The 17,369-nt window shown below is 42.2% G+C and overlaps 1 protein-coding gene across 1 annotated transcript in view; it reads right to left on the reverse strand.

Moving 5' to 3' along the window:
* The window catches only part of snx29 (sorting nexin 29), a 148,465-nt gene that overhangs the window by 123,853 nt on the left and 7,243 nt on the right, over positions 1-17,369 (reverse strand). Inside the window, exons 5-13 of the mRNA XM_084938170.1 lie at positions 16,919-17,099; positions 16,741-16,811; positions 14,799-15,056; positions 12,878-13,274; positions 11,121-11,233; positions 10,645-10,744; positions 10,420-10,502; positions 5,112-5,175; positions 3,530-3,658 (exon numbers count right to left, since the gene is read on the reverse strand). Coding sequence (XP_084794296.1) covers positions 3,530-3,658; positions 5,112-5,175; positions 10,420-10,502; positions 10,645-10,744; positions 11,121-11,233; positions 12,878-13,274; positions 14,799-15,056; positions 16,741-16,811; positions 16,919-17,099 — 1,396 coding nt within the window. The remainder of the gene's footprint in view (positions 1-3,529; positions 3,659-5,111; positions 5,176-10,419; positions 10,503-10,644; positions 10,745-11,120; positions 11,234-12,877; positions 13,275-14,798; positions 15,057-16,740; positions 16,812-16,918; positions 17,100-17,369) is intronic.

Raw genomic sequence — 17,369 nt, forward strand, 5'->3', positions numbered from 1 at the left:
AAGAATGCAAATTCTTGGTGTGCGTACAGCACCACAAGAGAGGACTATTACATATGTGCTTGGGTTGTGTGTTGCAATGTCACAATGTGCGAGTATGGGTCTTACACTCGTGTTATATGTGGATGGATCTGTGAGTAAGTCGGTAAAGTGGGCAGCTGCTCGTTTTAGCCCACTCCCCTCTGCCTGAGTCTACGTCATCCGGAATCTATGTATGGAGGCTTGCTCATCCTCTGCCACCCCCATGTACGACCAGGCTCACACACACGCAGGCATCCATACACGCTATGTGTATATAAGACACTTCCTTTAGTATGGGTATCACTCTACTATGTAAGAAGGATCGTTCAGAAGATTTCTAAAATAAGATGACTTCCTCAAACAGCAGGACCATCTGGTGGTAAAGATAAAAAGTTAACCTGCACAGTGCCAGAGGCAGCAAAGTGATTCCTCTCAAAGTAATCTCAGATTAAACAATGTCTCAATTAATTAAACGGGAGTAAGGCACTTCCATCGGGTCAACAAGAAAACCAGTCGTTCTTATGAGTGTTAAGATGTTACCATTTCAGTAACTCAATTCACCATTAACGCAGTAATGATGAAGAATTGTGGGGCACATAGCAACAGTTGCCAGTAGCCGCTTTCACAGAATGATGCCGACAGCTCCAAGCCCTCATTCAGCGGCTAGCTGCTCCTTCAACGGTATTTATAGCCGCTATTGATCGAGACAGATTTGGCTGAGAAGGAAAAGCAGCACTTGAGATTTAGCAGCAGACTACAGAAACGGATTTATGTGTCTGAGTGCGTGTGCGATTGATTGTGTGGACATGCATACTGTATGTCACAGTCATCTCTTGTTCTCACTGCCTCTCTACCTCGTGTCATTTCCACCCCATTAAAGTGCTCCATAGGAACATCATCACATATTAAACGGCTCAGTCAGCTGCTGCCCTGTCCGCTCCCAACAACAAACCCATCAGATTCAGTCCCCACACACTTAACTTGAGTCACCCAATCAATCCCAGCTAGTGGATTGATTTACTGTGGGAGGCTACAATCTTGCTTGCTGGGGCTTTCTGTTTCGACTGCTGCAGGATGACTAGTCATCTATTTAAAGGGCTCAGGGCTTGACTGAGGACTCTGGGCACATGCCAAGGTGATAGAGGCCACTTTCAGTGAACCGTAGGTGGTCAATTATTGGGGTAACACTGACTGTATCTGCGATTTAGGTAAAGGAAATCTCACACACCGAGTATGAATGGGGTAAAGTTTCCTACTCTGCTCTGACATGTATCCTCTAGTTCTTTTAATCATGAGTAGACTGAATTCGATGGGGAAACTTAACAGTGCACAAATATAGTTTCCTTTTCCTGTCTGCGTAAAGCTCTTGCCATTAGTGGTAATTCCTGTTATTATGTGTAAAACAGTGACGCAGGTACAGCAGGTCTAAGGAAAGGCCTTGCACAATCCTCAGCAACAAGGCAGCTTTAATCACAGACATGAAAGTCCTTGAGGCTATTACAGCTTTAACACAGTGTTTACTTCTGCTCTGCTGACTGAAAACTTTTTGGTTTAAATATGTGGATCCATACAGTTAATGAATGGAGCAGTCAATAACACGCCTGTATCTTTGACTCCAGTCCTACTGAAGTGTAAAACACAGGTGTAACTGCTAAGGACTATATTCAGTTGCAATCAGTGTTTTTGCTGCACTGCCCCATCTGGAGACACTCTGTTTACATGACTTGGATGATCATGCAGTTCCATCTGCATTCTACTGACAGTGTCTCCATCAGTGCAAACAAAAAGCCAAAATGCATTTTTTTAACGCATTAAGCGGTTAATGCTCAATGTGCCAGAATATAAAATATTTAAATGTCATCCAGCTTCATTTCTGGAATTCTAAAAGTGTTTTCAAACACTGGTGTGACAAATCCTCCCACCACAACATCATCCATACACCATTTGTCCTTAAACTACAATCAGCAGCCATTTGGGTTTTTATGTTTGTTTGGGGGCACTTTGCTGGCGCTGGGCTGGATGCCCTTTTGCTTTTAGAACAGACGTAATTCTTCATGACACAGATTTAGCAAGGTGCTGATAACATAATAGCATCACACAGTTGCTGCACATTTGTCAGCTGCACATCCATGATGTGAATCTCTCGTTTCAGTCCAGACGACTGGATTGAGATCTGGTGACTGTGGAGGCCATTTGAACATGACACAGGACCTGAGGGATACATGTGGTACTGAAGCCTCATCAGAAATGATCTCAGTGGAAGGGTGGCTGTCAAGAAGCCATTCTTAAGGAGAGGAAACCAGGAGAAAAAGGCTGAGGTATGAAAAATTACACAGGAACTGGACTCAAAATATCCTTTTATGGACTCAAAATGTATGAAGGAGAGGTACAACAGTGTCTACAGCCATCTGTAAAGCATAGTGGAGGCTCTGTCATGGTTTGGGGACGCGTTTCAGCCAGTGGTGTTGGGGATTTTGTTAAAAGTGACAGAATTATGAATGCAGAAAAATGCAGTCAGATTTTGATCCACCATGCAATGCCATCTGTCATCTGTGAAGCGTGCCATTAGAAATTGTTTTATTTTTCAGCGTGACACTGATTCCAAACACACTGCCAATGGAGTGAAAGCATACCTGGATAGAAAAACAAACACTGGAACATTATCAGTCAACATTACTGAAGCAGTGTGGGATCGTCTTGAAAGAGAACAGAACAAAAGCCAACATCAAAGAGCTTTGAATGTCCTTCAAGAAACCTGGAGAACTATTCCACAAGACTACCTAAAGAAATGACAAGAAAGCTGCCTAACAGAGTTCAGACTGTGTTAAAGCACAAAAGGTGGTCCTAACAAGTATTGACTTTCAAACTCATTAGAATTGTGCAAACTGTTTTTCCCCTCTTCCATACATGTGTGCACACTTTTCAATCCATGACTGCACCTATTTCTCATTTTCCCCGCAAAATATATTGACTCAAGAATATATAAATTTAAAACTACTGTATGGGTAAATATAGATCTGTGCCAGAAAATCATAAATGTTACAGTTTCTTGCTAGAGGTGAAACCAGAAGATCATTTGACATCATATTCTGCCACTATTTTGTGTGCCCAAAGGGTTATAGTGTGGAAGCTTTGAATGTGACTTCATTTGTTATATCAGCAGTGCCATTAACAATTTTCTGACTGAAAGTCAACAAATTGAATAACCTGTGGTCCAAAGTGTCAATAAGAGTAAAAAATGAGTTTTCTGACCAGTAGACCAAAACAAATAAATAGTCTGTTTATGTCAGCGTGCAAATGCTTTGCCACACACAATAATCTAAATTTACTGTCACCTGAAATCAAAAGCAGTATTTTTAAATCTGCACTCTTTGCTGTCATTAATTTGTTAAGAGTGCATTAACTTGTTAAACGTTAATAGAATAAGTCCCCTGCTACGTGCAGTTTCAATCATCCATTGTGCAGGCAGACGTTACGTATTAACGTATGGTCCGCAGTCATCACGCGTTACCTGGCCAGCGCCTGGACCTTCGCTGAGTGCCTCTCTTCCAGTTCTGCCAGCTTCTTCTTCAGCAGATCGGTTTCCTGCCTCAGGCCTGCTGAGTGCTCCATCTCCCCATCCAGCAGACTGCGAAGAGACCTAAAGAAAAAAAACACTTTAAAAAGCAGCTGCCATGCACGTTTATGCATAAATAACACAGGCTTCTATTACTATCATATTCAGGTAGCATCCCATACACAGGCTTAATCCTCTAAATGTTAAAATACTGGGGATGTTATTTTCATAGACAGATTAGATAAACTGACGATACTTGCTTTAATTGCAGCACTAACTGACAGACTGATTTACATTTAGCTCTGATATAAAATATTTAATCAGCACTTAATCTGTGCCTGTGTCGTTAATAATACCCTAAATTTAAATCATTTAGTATGAAATTCTAACCTCTGCTTGGCAGGAGATTCACTTTAATTATAGAGAGAGATCCTCGCCTCTCATCTTCTTAAGGAAACCCTTCATAATATTCAGGCTAGTAAATCCTTCTTTGTCATCGGGTTGTGTATCACCTGCTTTCATATGCGCTGTTGTGCAGCTTTTTTTCAAAAAGAAAACTTCTTAAAATCGACTTTAATCATCAGACCTTTTTAGACACTTGTGGTATTTGTATTTTAATGATCTTTTCTTAACTGCTGACTCGGGTTTTTCTGCTCTTTTAGTTATTTTAGATTTGTTGTGGCGTACCTCAGGGGTCCATGTTGGGTCCTACTCAGTTTTCATTATATATGCTGCCTTTGGGATCGATTTTCAGGAAGTGCAAAATTCACTTCCATTGTTACGCTGACACCATCCAGATTTATTTTCCTGTCTACGAGATGTTAGAGACGGGTTAACACAGCTTTTATCACCGGCGTCAGATTCCCAAAGCAAAATCCCATCTTCCTCCAAAAGGCCTTAAAAATCCATATTTATGCTTTCATCAGCTCTAGATTGGACTACTGCAATAGCTTGTATCTGTTTGTTGCTCGCAGGCAGTCAAAATTCTGCTCGTTTAACAGATTTTGCATCACTCCAGTTTCATCAGGTCTATAAAGGCTCCCTGTCCATTTTTTATATTAGAAAATGTGAGATCCTTTTACTTATTTTTTATTTTTAAATGGCAACCAACTATTTAACCAGGCAGTGCAACTTATACAACTCCAAATTCTCATAGTACAGCCATGGTTTCCATTAAAGCAGTTTAGTCTATTTTATTGTATTTTTGGTTTTTATGTTTTATTTCACTGTATCGTTTTTAATTTACTGATCAGTTGTTTCATCTTGTTTTCTTTAACTAACTTGTAAAGTACTTCAGTCAACCTTTTTGCTTGCAAATCTATAAGAGAAATAAATATGTATTGTATTTTTGATCTTATCAATAGGACTATTGACCTTTAACTTTCAGCATGCTTAACTTTTTTTTAGCAGCTGTTAAATCGCTGCAAGTCACACTCTGGAGGTCCATAAGAGAAGTTCTTCCAGCCTAAGTACGTGTGTGTGATGGAGCATTTGAAAGTTTGCAAGCAGCAGGTAAGAGGAGCGAATCCCAACGTACGTGTTTTGTTCTTCCAGTTCGTCCTTCCTGTTCATCATGGCTACAATGGCCTGACGCAGCTCCACTGCAGAAGAGACACTGCGGTGAGATTTCTGCATAGAAACTGCTTCCAATGGATCACAGACACACAAAGACTACACACAGTAATATACATAAACTCATATCATACAGCTTTCAAATGTAGAAATAACAGCATCCCACACGCCGCACTTGCTGTATTAATGTGAGATTTTTGTTCTGTCACAAAGATGAACTGCTTTGATAAAATCAGGTTTAACTTTTTTTTTTATTCAGCTGACAGGAGTTATACAGAATGAGATCTATCGGACTCACAGAGAGCAGCACTTTTATTGCCACAATAAAACATACTTTTGTGGTAGCTACTAAAAGCTTTGAAGAAAGAAACAAAGCCAAGAAAATCTAAGAGTGAATCCATGTTTAGATTTGGGTTCATGTAAACTCTGCTCTGCTGTGCTAGTAAACAAAAACACAATTACCTCACAAATATCTAATAATTACAATCATCTGAACATAATTTGCTTTTATTTTACTGAGCAGGCATTCCCTCTTTTGCACTCGATTCTCACAATAGAGCAACGCAAACTGTGCTGATACTGTGTGCGCCACTCCCGAGGCTTCAATTAGCTCTATTCCAACTGTCAGCAGGACGACAAAACCATCATCTTTGGCTCAAAAGTAACACCAGCCATGTTCACGGGGTTGTCAATAAGAACTGTCATAAGCTTAAACAACCAAAGAGGTTGATGAGCCATCATAATATCATGGCTGTGTTCATACATGTGTTAATAAACATAAACATCCCCACAGCTCACAGCCCAGTTTATTTCAAATTAAAAGCCTGACCAGATGCTGAAGTTCAATCAGAATAAGGGATTACAGTACCAAGGTTATACTAGGTTTTCTACCTTCTGAACTTCTCTCCGACTGTGTTGATCAGTAATACAGACCTTTATTAGCCAACAGTAGCCTGACTGCTGTTACCGAGAAATCCTCAGACCTGAAAATCCAGCAGGCCTCGGGTTCCCTGGTGTAGGAAAATGCTCGGCCATCGATGCCACTGACTGGACCTAACATACCCCACAATGCATCCAACTAGGAAGCTCTGGGATATTATGTGTCATGCATCCAAAGCCACAACATAGCACCACAGTCTGTCCAGGAGCTCACTGATGCTCGGATCCATGTCTGGGAGGGGATCCCCCGGGACAACATCCACAGGAGTGTGCCCAGATGTTATGATGAGTGCGTACAGGCATACGGTCTACTTAGCCACAGGATCACCTGATGACTTCATCCAGCCCTCACACTGTTGGTGGTTTCGCTTTGACTGACTGTTAAAATCAGTAAAGATTTTAAGCTTCAATATTTAGTTCATCAAGATGTGTGATTTAAGTGTTCCATTATTTATGTATTTGTTTTTGAGCAGTGTATTAACACAAATCCATGGGATCAAATTTAGATTGTTTATATCTTCATAGTGGCAGGAAGGCAATAATAACAGAATGGTAGCTGTCAAGTGCCAGGAGCAAAACTGTGCGACTAAAACTCGGGAACAACTCAAGAAAAGACTGAAATGAATCACTGAAAATCAGAGTTTGAGTGCACAGCAAAATATCTGAAACTGGGCAGGACCACTCGAAATTTTGGATACTGTCGCTCTAAAGTTTGGCTAAAACAAAAAAGAGAGCAAGCTGAAGCAGTAAAAAATTCTTGACCTTATGAATTATATATGTCTATGGAGTTACATCAAAAAAGGCAAATCAAATAGCTCTGAGGAAAACAGTTTTTTTTCTTCCAATTTCTGACATTTCATAGACCGGAAAATCAATTCACAGAAAAAATAACCGACAGATTAATCCCTAATAAATATAACGGTGACATTTGTGTCATATGTGTGGCAGCAACTTCAGTTTAAAGGTCTCCGGGTCTTTTTCTTCCAGCTTAAAGCGTCAGTCAGTGGAACCGTATCAGTCGCAGCCAAAGTCTGCCAGCAGTCTGCTGCCGGGTGATGCTAATCTCCATCCTGATGTTGAGGACAGATTTGGGCCAGGCTGCGCAGTTGCACGGTGACTCATCTCCATAGTTACGCTCGGAGGTGAGCGTTGAGGTTTCAAAGTGCCTAACTAGGCTGTTACCAGGACTTCCATAAATATTAACTGTGAGACACAGAGCTAATCCATCCTGCATTTTGCATGTCCTGAATTACACATGCAAAGACCTTAGCTTTGTTTTCATGGCTAATGTAGATTGTTGATATAGCCACAGACATGAGTAGGTCTCTCCTCTAACCCCGGGATAAGTGCCTGTTTGGAGGAGGACGAGGAAAAAGGAAAGGCGAAGAAGAAAAGCGATGACAAGCACAACAGTGAGGAGAAAGGGAAAAACTCGATTATCTCCACAGCTCCATTCTCCACATCAGCAGGCCAGAAATAAATGTGACCTTTAGTCCAACCACGCGTTCACAGCGGGTGCCACGGACGAGCCATTAGGGACTTCAGTAGAGCCAGACGCCCCTCTGTCCTCACAAGAGGACGTGAACAAATTACAGCACAAGTCTGTGTGCAGAAAGACAGATGCACGCACCTCTGTGCTCACGCTCTGCGTGGAAGAGCCATCTTTCCAGGAAAACAAGACTGCGTGCACTTCCGCCAGCACGTGCACGCCCCGGCTCAATCGTTTCAATAACAGATGCATTAGGCGAGAGCTACGCCTTGTAATAAGGGAGTCTTGTGAATTACAAACTCCATACTCTCCAATCAGTGGACCGCTTGGCCTCATGAGCTGTCAGACCCAGAAGGAAATCACTGAGGCAGAGCTCACACTGCACCCCTCATCCTTCTTTTTTCTCCTAACACAGTTTTTCCTTCAGGTTCTCCAGCACGCCTTTAAATAAATCCAGCACCTTCTGAATTTAGCAAAAGTTTACTCACTAAACAGGCAAACAACATCATGGGCTGTTTTTACTGCCCTTCAGTGTGCTCTAATAACATAGTACAAATTTATAACACAATCTAAACCTAATCAGCTCGAGTAATTTAGTATTTTGCATGCATCACTCTGGTGTTTTCACAGGCTCACCGTTACTCTTGTTGACAAGTCCACTCAATTCCACGTATGAAATGGTGGCACGTCTCTATGGAAAGTTTAACCTGCAGTTTAGATCAATACAAAGTAGATTTTACCTAAAGGCAAAACCCAGAGTGAAACGCTATAAAATCAAGGTTTAATCAGACATGTTCTGCGTATTTTTCCTTCTCCTTTCGGACGATTCTGCACAAATCTCAGGGGGAACTGTTGTTTTGGCTTAGGCGCAAAAGCAACAGAGCCAGGGAGAGCAAAGTGAATAGGAGTTTTTCAGCTGAGAAAAAGCTCTGATCTTTTACTGAAAATATAAAAACTGAACCAAGTCAAAAACGGTATCTCTGCCTCTGTCCACTGGTTTCCTCCTTGTGTGATGGGACTCAGTCTGGAGAGAAGCTCTTTTGCTCTTTAAAGTCTGATACCTAAATGTGACGTTAGAGTTTCAGGCAGGATTTGTCTTTGAAGGAAAAAAAAAAAAACATCCTCCGCTATTGAAATCTGCTATTCTACATCTTTTAAAGGCCTTGTGTAACCATGAAAACCATCCTCTCTGCTCTTTGCCTCTATGAGAGAAATTTTAGATCACCAGCTCTCTCTCCTTCTCTCTCTTTGACCCTCTGGCCTCCTCTTACTGAGGACTAATAGACTAGACGACCACTCAGTCCCGGTGCTTAAGAGCAGTTCCCCCTCACCTTCCCTCCTCTGGCTTTCTCCGTCTTTTTCTCTCTCTCACACACACACTAAATCCCAAAATCTCAAACAGCATCCGTCTGGGCGTCTAAGGGTCTAAGCTCTGATTAGCTCCGGGGCACTGAGCAGAACACCAAGCACACTCCAGGCAAGAGGAAAAAAAGTCTGTGTGTTCAGTGAGCTGGTCGCACACACCAAAATGTCCATCATGTGATTTCATTTTAGTTTTCTGTGTTTTTGTTTTTTGTTTTCTTACAGATCAGAAATTTGATGTGAACTACAGGCATTCTCACAATCTGATTTTTGCCATGCTCCCAAGCAAACGAGCGAGTCCATACAGTACATACAGTAACATGTCAGAACACTGGAACAACAGTGCCACCTGGTGGATGATTTGACATAATGAAAACACAATGAACAGTCTCTGGACGAAGGGCTTAACTCACTGCAATTAGATCAGTTTATCCGCCAAGAAAAATGACAACAAGGTTTGAAAACACTAATCAGGAAGTTCAATTTCATTTGCTCCGGGTTCCACAGCTGTGGAGAAATTTCCCAAGAAAGACATGTCAGGACTTCCGAAGGATTCATTACGGTCACAAACTTCTGGGCCTACAGCTTGAAATCTGATCATCTTCTGGGTAAAGCCTCTTGAGGAACAGATAATTTGACAAGTGAGTTTCCTGCAGTCAAATCTAATGTAAGGCGTTTGTATGTTTCATTCAATTTAGGAGAGGTTTGTGGCGTTTTGGGCCACTCGATATTCAGCTGCGCAAACTCAAATTTCTCACACACACATTTTGCTGATAAAAGCAAGTTTAAATGTATGTTTTGAGGTTAGACAAAGTGTGTGTGTGTGTGTGTAATGCACATATCACCTTTTGGGCTGAAGAGAGTCTCATGCATCTACATAATGCCACGTCACCATGCAACGTGCTCACACACAGTTTCAATGAAATATTAAATATGTACAAATGTTGGGTTTTTTTAGTTTTTTTTTTTAAGTTTAATTTTTGTTTTGTGTTGTTTTTCTTGCATGCATCAGTGCACAATTTTACAAATTCTACAATCATGCATGCAAGAAAATAAAAATATTAATTGAAAACATTTTTTTTACCTCAAGTTTTGCTAGCTAAATGAGTATTTTGTTGTGTATCCAGCAGGTGACTCTTAGCAATTTGTAATTAACCCTTCTGTTCCTCTTCAGGTGCTTTTTACTCGTCCTCCCAAGAAACTAATTGAGGGCCACGAATAAATGCGCGAGTAACAACATGTTTTTGTTTGGCAACCAACCCACAGCTCCGCACCAAAAGAGATCAAATCCATCTTGTTCGTGGGCATGTTTGAACCTTTCTTGTTAGAGTGACTGAATAAAATATGCTACTCAGCTGTCGTGAATAACATGCGTCAAACACCGTAATGATTCATATCACAGAACAGGTTTGGGAACATTAAGAAGAGAGAGGAGGCGAGAAATAGTAAGAGACAGACAGACGGATAAAGAAGGCACACTCACCCACTGTCATGGACTCGGGCAAAGCAGATGTTGACAGCGCGCTGGAGAGCGGAGCAGGCTGCGTTGTTGGACTGGACTCCATACTGAAAGAATTCGAAAGAGGAATCAGATCTTGGAATTGCTTCTTATTTTATTTTGCGCATTAAGCTGCAGCACAACATCACATTGAGGAGGCCTGGAAGTGAAGAATGTTTCACAGCACTTCTGCCTGAAACGACAGCTTACTTGAACGTGAGCTGAGATCTGCTGCTGCTCTCGCAGTTTCCCACTGATCCTGCCGACTCACACTGAACTGGAAATGCGGCCGTGTCTTCCACGGAGCTCACTGAAACAAAGTGAAAGTAAAGCTGGAAGCCAAAAAAGAAAGTCCCTGCGTTTCATTTGATGAAATAAATCCTTCACGGAAACCATAAGCCGCTCTGATCAGCAGTAAAAACACTGCACGCCTACCGCAAGAGAAATAGGGACCATGTCCCTTTATGGCCTTTCAGGTCCCCCATCAAAGACTGCCAGAGGCACTGATGTGTGAATGTTATGTTTTCCTAGATTGCATAAAATTGTGTACTCCTGATTGATCCTCGTGATATCATTTTGGGACAAGAAATTTCATGAGTTCCCACAGAACTACAATCAATCTTTGTCAATCAGTGTGAATTGTGCATTTCCACTGTGACGTGAGCCACTAACCACTGCTGCAGTACCTGACTGAGGGTCGGCAGGGTTCACAGGAATGAGGATGTCTGCGCTGCTGTGTCCAGCCATGACTTGTAGAGGGCTCCACGTGGACACGCTGGACAGGCTGCCCACCACCACCCTAAAACAGCACAATTTCGCTCTTGGTCAGTTTGCTGCTTGAGGAATCAGTGAATAAATTGACCCACAGGTCAGTTTATTGTGGTGTGTTCAAAGTCTGACACACCTGTAACAGACACACCTGTTAACACAGCATAATAATGATAATCAGCCAATCACACAGCATAAACCAAGTGCATGTAAACATACAGACATGGCCAAAATGAGAGGTTGAAATTAAACCAAGCTTTTTCTGGGGCAGAAAGATAATTTAAGTGACTTTGAATGTGGCAGGGTTGTTGGTGCCAAATGATGGTTTGACTAACTCAGAGACTGCTGATCTGCTGGGACTTTCCCACACAACCACCTCTGGAATCTAAAGAGAACGGTCCAAAAAAAGAGGAAATAATCATCCAGTGGCATTTCTCTACAACAGTAACTACTCTGTCCAGCCTACAGATGGACTACAAAAGCAGCAATAACTGCACCAGCTGCCACTACTGTCAGTTAAAAACAGGAAACTGAGGCTACAATTAACACAGGCTTGCCAAAACTGGACAATATGAGACTGGAAAGGTTGCCTGGTCTGTTGAGTCTCGATTAACTGCTCAATGTTTGCATGTCAGAGTCAGAATTTGACATAAAACCCATGTGGTATCAAGGGTTCAGAGTGATGATGGTGGTGGTATAATTTATCAGGGATATTTTCTTGTTACACAAGTAAAACTGAGCATTGTTTAGATGACGCTCTCTACCCGAGTATTGTTTCTGACTATGTCCATCTCTGTTCGACCACAGTGTACCATCTTCTGATGCCTAACTCTAGCAGGATAATGCACCACCTCAAATCATCTCAAACCCATTAACTGAACATGACAGTGAGCTCAGTGTACTCCACATGTGCAGCCGACACTGTGATGTTGTCAAGTCAATATGGACCAAAATCTCTGAGGAATGTTTCCAGCACCTTGCTGAATCTCTGCCATGAAGATTTAAGACAGTTCAAGTTGAAAAAGGGGATCCAGCTCAGGACTAGCAAGGTGTACCTAATAAAGTGTCTGGGGAATGTGTATCTATTTGAAAACTACAAATTAGAACTTTCTGCTGCATGTATGTCTCCGCCACCCTGGGAAGGCGCGGCTCACAGTTTGAAAACCTTTGGTATAAATAAATTCTATATCTTTTTGTGGTATTATACATGCATACATTTTATACATACATTTAAAATTGAGTGCTATAAAAATGCAATCTAAGTGAAGTAATTTTCTTCTGGTCTGTAGACTAGACTGTTCGTGTGTAAGATGGCAAGTTTTGTAGAAAACAATTACAGAAAAAGGGCACCAATCTCTCTTTCCAGAAGTCATGATCATGACCCGAACTATTTTTATTTTCTACCAAAACTAAACAACCCCCAGCCAGATCACCGTGCAGGAGCAGCGATGCATCTAGCTGTGACGAAAGGCTTATGCTCATGACAGTGTGACAGTCAACAGTCCTTCAGCTCAAATGTAATGTTAGCGAGCTGCACGCAGAAAGAAGAAAGCTCCTGCATTCAAACTGCTCACATGCTGCTTTTTGCTGAATTTCTCAAATATATTTTTTCTGCTGTGAGCACCAGAGTCTAAAGTACAACTACTACTAGTCTACTTTGGTTCTTTTCACTTACTGATCACTCGGTATCCTCTCTTCCTCTTGGGTTTGTGCTCTAGGCTTATATATCTCCTCCTCTTCCTCCTCGTTGTCTACACTCTTGGTGTCAGGCAGCGGAGGCGCCGTTATGGGAGGTGTGCGGCAAGGATGCGGGGACCCCACCCAGTTGACTATGCCCGGCTCAGACATGCCATTCTGGGCAAGCGACTCAGAGAAGACCGGCTCCAAAGGGTCAATCCCTTCCTCCACACTGCTCTGAGCAGGAGCGGTGTGACTTTTCCTCATCCCGCCAGTCTTCTGGGAGTCGTCTTCCCCGTCCTCCTCATCCTCAGCTCCTCCATCCAGATCATCATCAAAGGAAATGATGTTGGTGATCTTCTTTTTCTTCCGCCGCTCCTTCCTCAGCCCTGAGTCTGGGTGGAAAAAGATTTTTTTTTACAAAGGAGTGAACAAAAACATATTTTTAAGGTTTATACTTTCATCTTACAAACAGCTGTAATGCTTAAAAGATTAAAACGCTAACTTAGACTTAGATAACCTGCATACTGACATTTTTATCATGTGTAATAACTGAGACACAGGACACATAACTGTCATTTTATTCATCTTCTATAGAGAAAGCAGTAAAAGCTAAAAAATCTGCACTAAAATATCTATGGATTACAAGCTGTAGCTACTGTGATGTCGCTCATTGATCAGTGAAGTCCCATTTGATGCCTCAAACTGAGTATTTTGGCCAGAGGTCAAAGACTGCATGAAAAATTTAAGATCATCACCTATTCAATAATGGTTGAAACACTTGACCGAGACGAAAAATGTTTACCGACGTCATAAACTGAACGAGAAGTCTGCTTGTTTTCTCATAGACCTCTATATAACTGGACATCTCTTTGCAACCAGAGCGCTCGCACCCTGCTAGTCATTAAAAAGAGACCCAAAATACATCTATCTTTTATATACAGTCTATGTTATCGACATAGCACACTGCGATTACCAGCTGCTTTGGCTGAATGCAGATTTTGCATTCATGATTTAAGTGTAAGGTGAAAGAACTATTTAGTGCTTTTAACTGGTATTTGAGCAATGCAAAACTCAAATATTGGACTGATAGGAGGGAGGGAGAGGACTGGCAGCAGAATTGGGAGCAGTCCTGTTCGCAAATTACAGAACATGTGCACTTCTATCTGTGCATAATGAGGAAAAAAAAAACAATTATGTGTATTATCTGCCGATTCTGCCTCTGCTGACAAAAGTGATGAATTTCCTGGCGCCGTGTCTTCATACTTGAGACCAACACTGGCTTTGGTTTTTCCTCTTCGTTTGGAAAGTAGCTGATATCATAGACTCATGATGACTGTTAAGCAATTATCGTCATTTCGAAAGCTTTTGTGAGGAACAGATGAATGACGATAAAAGAAAGTCTGTCTCCTTCCTCTCAGAGCCAAAGAGGCTGGCTGTGCATTAGCAAGTCTTCTAGCGGTGAATAATCTGAATAGGCTTTCCCACTCGGAGGAGCCGGCGCAGCAGCTTAGAATTTCATTTACATTCATTTCAGCAGAAAGTTTCAGCAGCGCACAGTTAAAAGTCTAAAGGCGCTTTAGTCCCGTTGAGGAGAACATATGGAGAGAAAATGGTGTGAGTTTCCCCCCGACGGGACAGACTGGGGCAGACTTCTAAATGAGGTCAGACTTCACGGTGGGATTCTTCTCTGCTGCAGATGCCTCGAGCTGCATCCTTGTTTAAGCATCCATTATGGAAGCACAAACTGAGCCATATGTTGCTTTTTGCTGGTTTTGTGACACTTATAAAAACACATATACTGCAATACTAAAACAAAGCAAATAAACAGAAAGCATTTGGATCAATCAAGTGCAAAACTAAAAAAAATCACCAGTTTCTTGCATATAACAGCAAGTCAAACACTGCTGTTGCCCTACCAGCAGAGGTGCTGCGTGGCACCACGGGGAGTGGGTCGGAGGCCCCATCCACTTTAGGGGTGAAGCCAGGCACCACAGCTGTGGCTGTGCCGATCTCTCGCAGCAGGCTGCTAACCCCCTGAGTGGACTCTTTCCACAGGCTGCCGATGCCCTGCGTGGACTCCTTGAGGAGGTGCGACACTGAGGACCCTCCGCGTGTTACGGCGCCGTTCAGGTCGCTGTTGTCAATGTTGATGGCAAACAGAATGGAGTTCAAACCTGAGCACAGCAGATGGAGAGAGAAGGAAGTGAAATGTACTTTAGTTCCACTAGAACACATGAAGCTTTTGAACTTTCTTTGTGCTTGCTAAGTATTTCTGGGTGCACACAACAAATCTGCCCGAGATGTAAAAAAGAAGAAGAAGAAGAGAGGAGAAATGCTCTGGCACAAGATCAGTGGTTTACATTCTAAATAATTTTATGGTTTGTTTTCATCGAGTTGTGCTCATCAATAGTTCAACAGCACCAGTGCGCCCATTAACATAAATGGGGTCTGAGCTTAAACTGTCAGCAAAAACCCAGTCATGCTTAACAAGTAAAGTGCAAAGTCAGTCAGTTTCCTGTGTTTTACAGCAGCTCCGTTTGTGTGAAGTCATTTCAGAGAGACTGAGTGTGGTTAGTAATACACGAGAACACAACATTTAAAGACTAAAAATGCAGCCATAAGTTGGCTGAATTTAAATCTTCCAGTATGTAAATTCTAATAATGGGGCAAGAAATATAGCCCAGCAAAAGGACCATATTTTAAAAGGGAATTTTAAACCTCGGGCTCAGTTGTATGAGAGGGGCCACAGAAGAAGCTGAAAAACGAAGCCAGTGTGGAAATGCAGCAAACTGCACGTCCTAGAGTGGAGTTTTATTTTATGAGTCTCCAACAATTTGAATGCTGGGTGGGAGCTGACATGGACATCCGTAGCTCCCTGGCTGCCTGTTAGGCATTATCTGAGTCGCTGAGCTGACCTTTTTAACCTTGTTTATCAGACATAATATGCCCTGCTGTGTGGCTAATTACACCAACAGGCCATCCAACAAGTTGGTGCTTTGTTTTAAGCTGTGGTGAAATGTATGCAGATGTGTTTGGGCTATGCAGGCATACAGTCTGTGGATGCATTCAAGCTACCTAGAGCCTTCTGTCTGCAACTAAATAGCTTTAGCCAAAATGCTAATATTCAGGTGGCAGTAAAGAGGCCACTGTCTGATGTCAGAGTGGCTACATCCAGCTTTAACAGTTTGAGTTGCTTCCACTTATGTTACTTAAGCTTAACTTATAACCAACTCATACAGCACTGTGCAAAAGTCTTGCACCGCTCCTCATTTCTTTATATTTTGCTTGAAAAAATAATTTTTACAATTATCATGAGCATGAAAATGAAAACTTGGTATGATCACCTTTATTGTTAAATGGAGCAAACTAATACTGAGCAGAATAGTACAGCTTATTGGTCTTCTGGAATAGTTCTCCAGGCTTCTTAAAGGACATTCAAAGCTCTTCTTTGGATGTTGGCTGCCTTTAATAATTTCCCCCAGGGATCAATAAAGTATTCTGATTCTGATTGTTCTGTTCTCTGTCAAGAGATGTTTAGGCCCGGGCTCTGGGGAGGCCAATCCATGGCTGATAGTGTCCTGTTATGCGTTTTTCTATCTGGGTATGCTTTATATGTACTGGAGGTGTGTTTGAGATCATGTTCATGCTGAAAAATGAAGCTGTTACCAATCAGATGCTTGTGAAATGATGACGCATGGCTGATCAAAAATCCGATTACAAGAACTTCCTGGGTGACTCGAGACTTTTGCACAGTGCTGTAAGTCTGTATTAAAGTTTGAACCCTATACTCTCCTGCTGTGTTAGCAAGCTGTTTAGTGTGTTTACCACCAATAATTTAATGCCAAAACACAAGCTCACCTGCAGCCATGGTGGGAAGCATACTAGCTCTCTCTTCATCAAGCGCAAAAGCCCAGTCTTCATAGTACGATCTAGAAAACACAAAAGATCTATAAACAAGCGAAAAAGAAAGAAAAAAATTCCACCTAGCTGAGAAAATGTGTGCGGAGCATAACTGACGAGGGGGCTTGTCACTAACCCGAGACGGGGGCGGTCAGCCAGCAACGTGTGCAGGTAGCGCTCCAGCGAGTGCTCATTGAGGGCGCAGCGCAGCCAGGCACGACCTCGGCCGAGCTCTGAGGAGATCTGGCGCAGGGAGTAAAACCGCTGGAGCTCGTGGCGGTTCAGGTGCTCCTTCACGTAGAACCAGAAAGTCAACTCTAGCGAGCGGGACAAAAGGAAAGAGGAAGAATAAGCTCCACCTCCATTGTGAAAAACAACTGCTCTGGAGTTAAGTAAGAGTTCAAAAGGGCAGAAAAGAAGCTGCAAAAGACTCTCTCAGCACATCCCCCCTCTCATTAACAGAAGAGGGGACCCTTCACGCACCACTCACACAGCTCCATCCCGACCGTCTCCATCCTTTGTTCTCTCCTCAGAACTCAAACTAGGTCTGTTTTAATGTTGTGTCTTCTGAGGTGTGGTAATTAATA

The sequence above is a fragment of the Perissodus microlepis genome, chromosome 8, assembly GCF_051167445.1.
Source record: "Perissodus microlepis isolate ML-2025 ecotype Zambia chromosome 8, ASM5116744v1, whole genome shotgun sequence".
Classification (NCBI taxonomy): Eukaryota; Metazoa; Chordata; class Actinopteri; order Cichliformes; family Cichlidae; genus Perissodus; species Perissodus microlepis.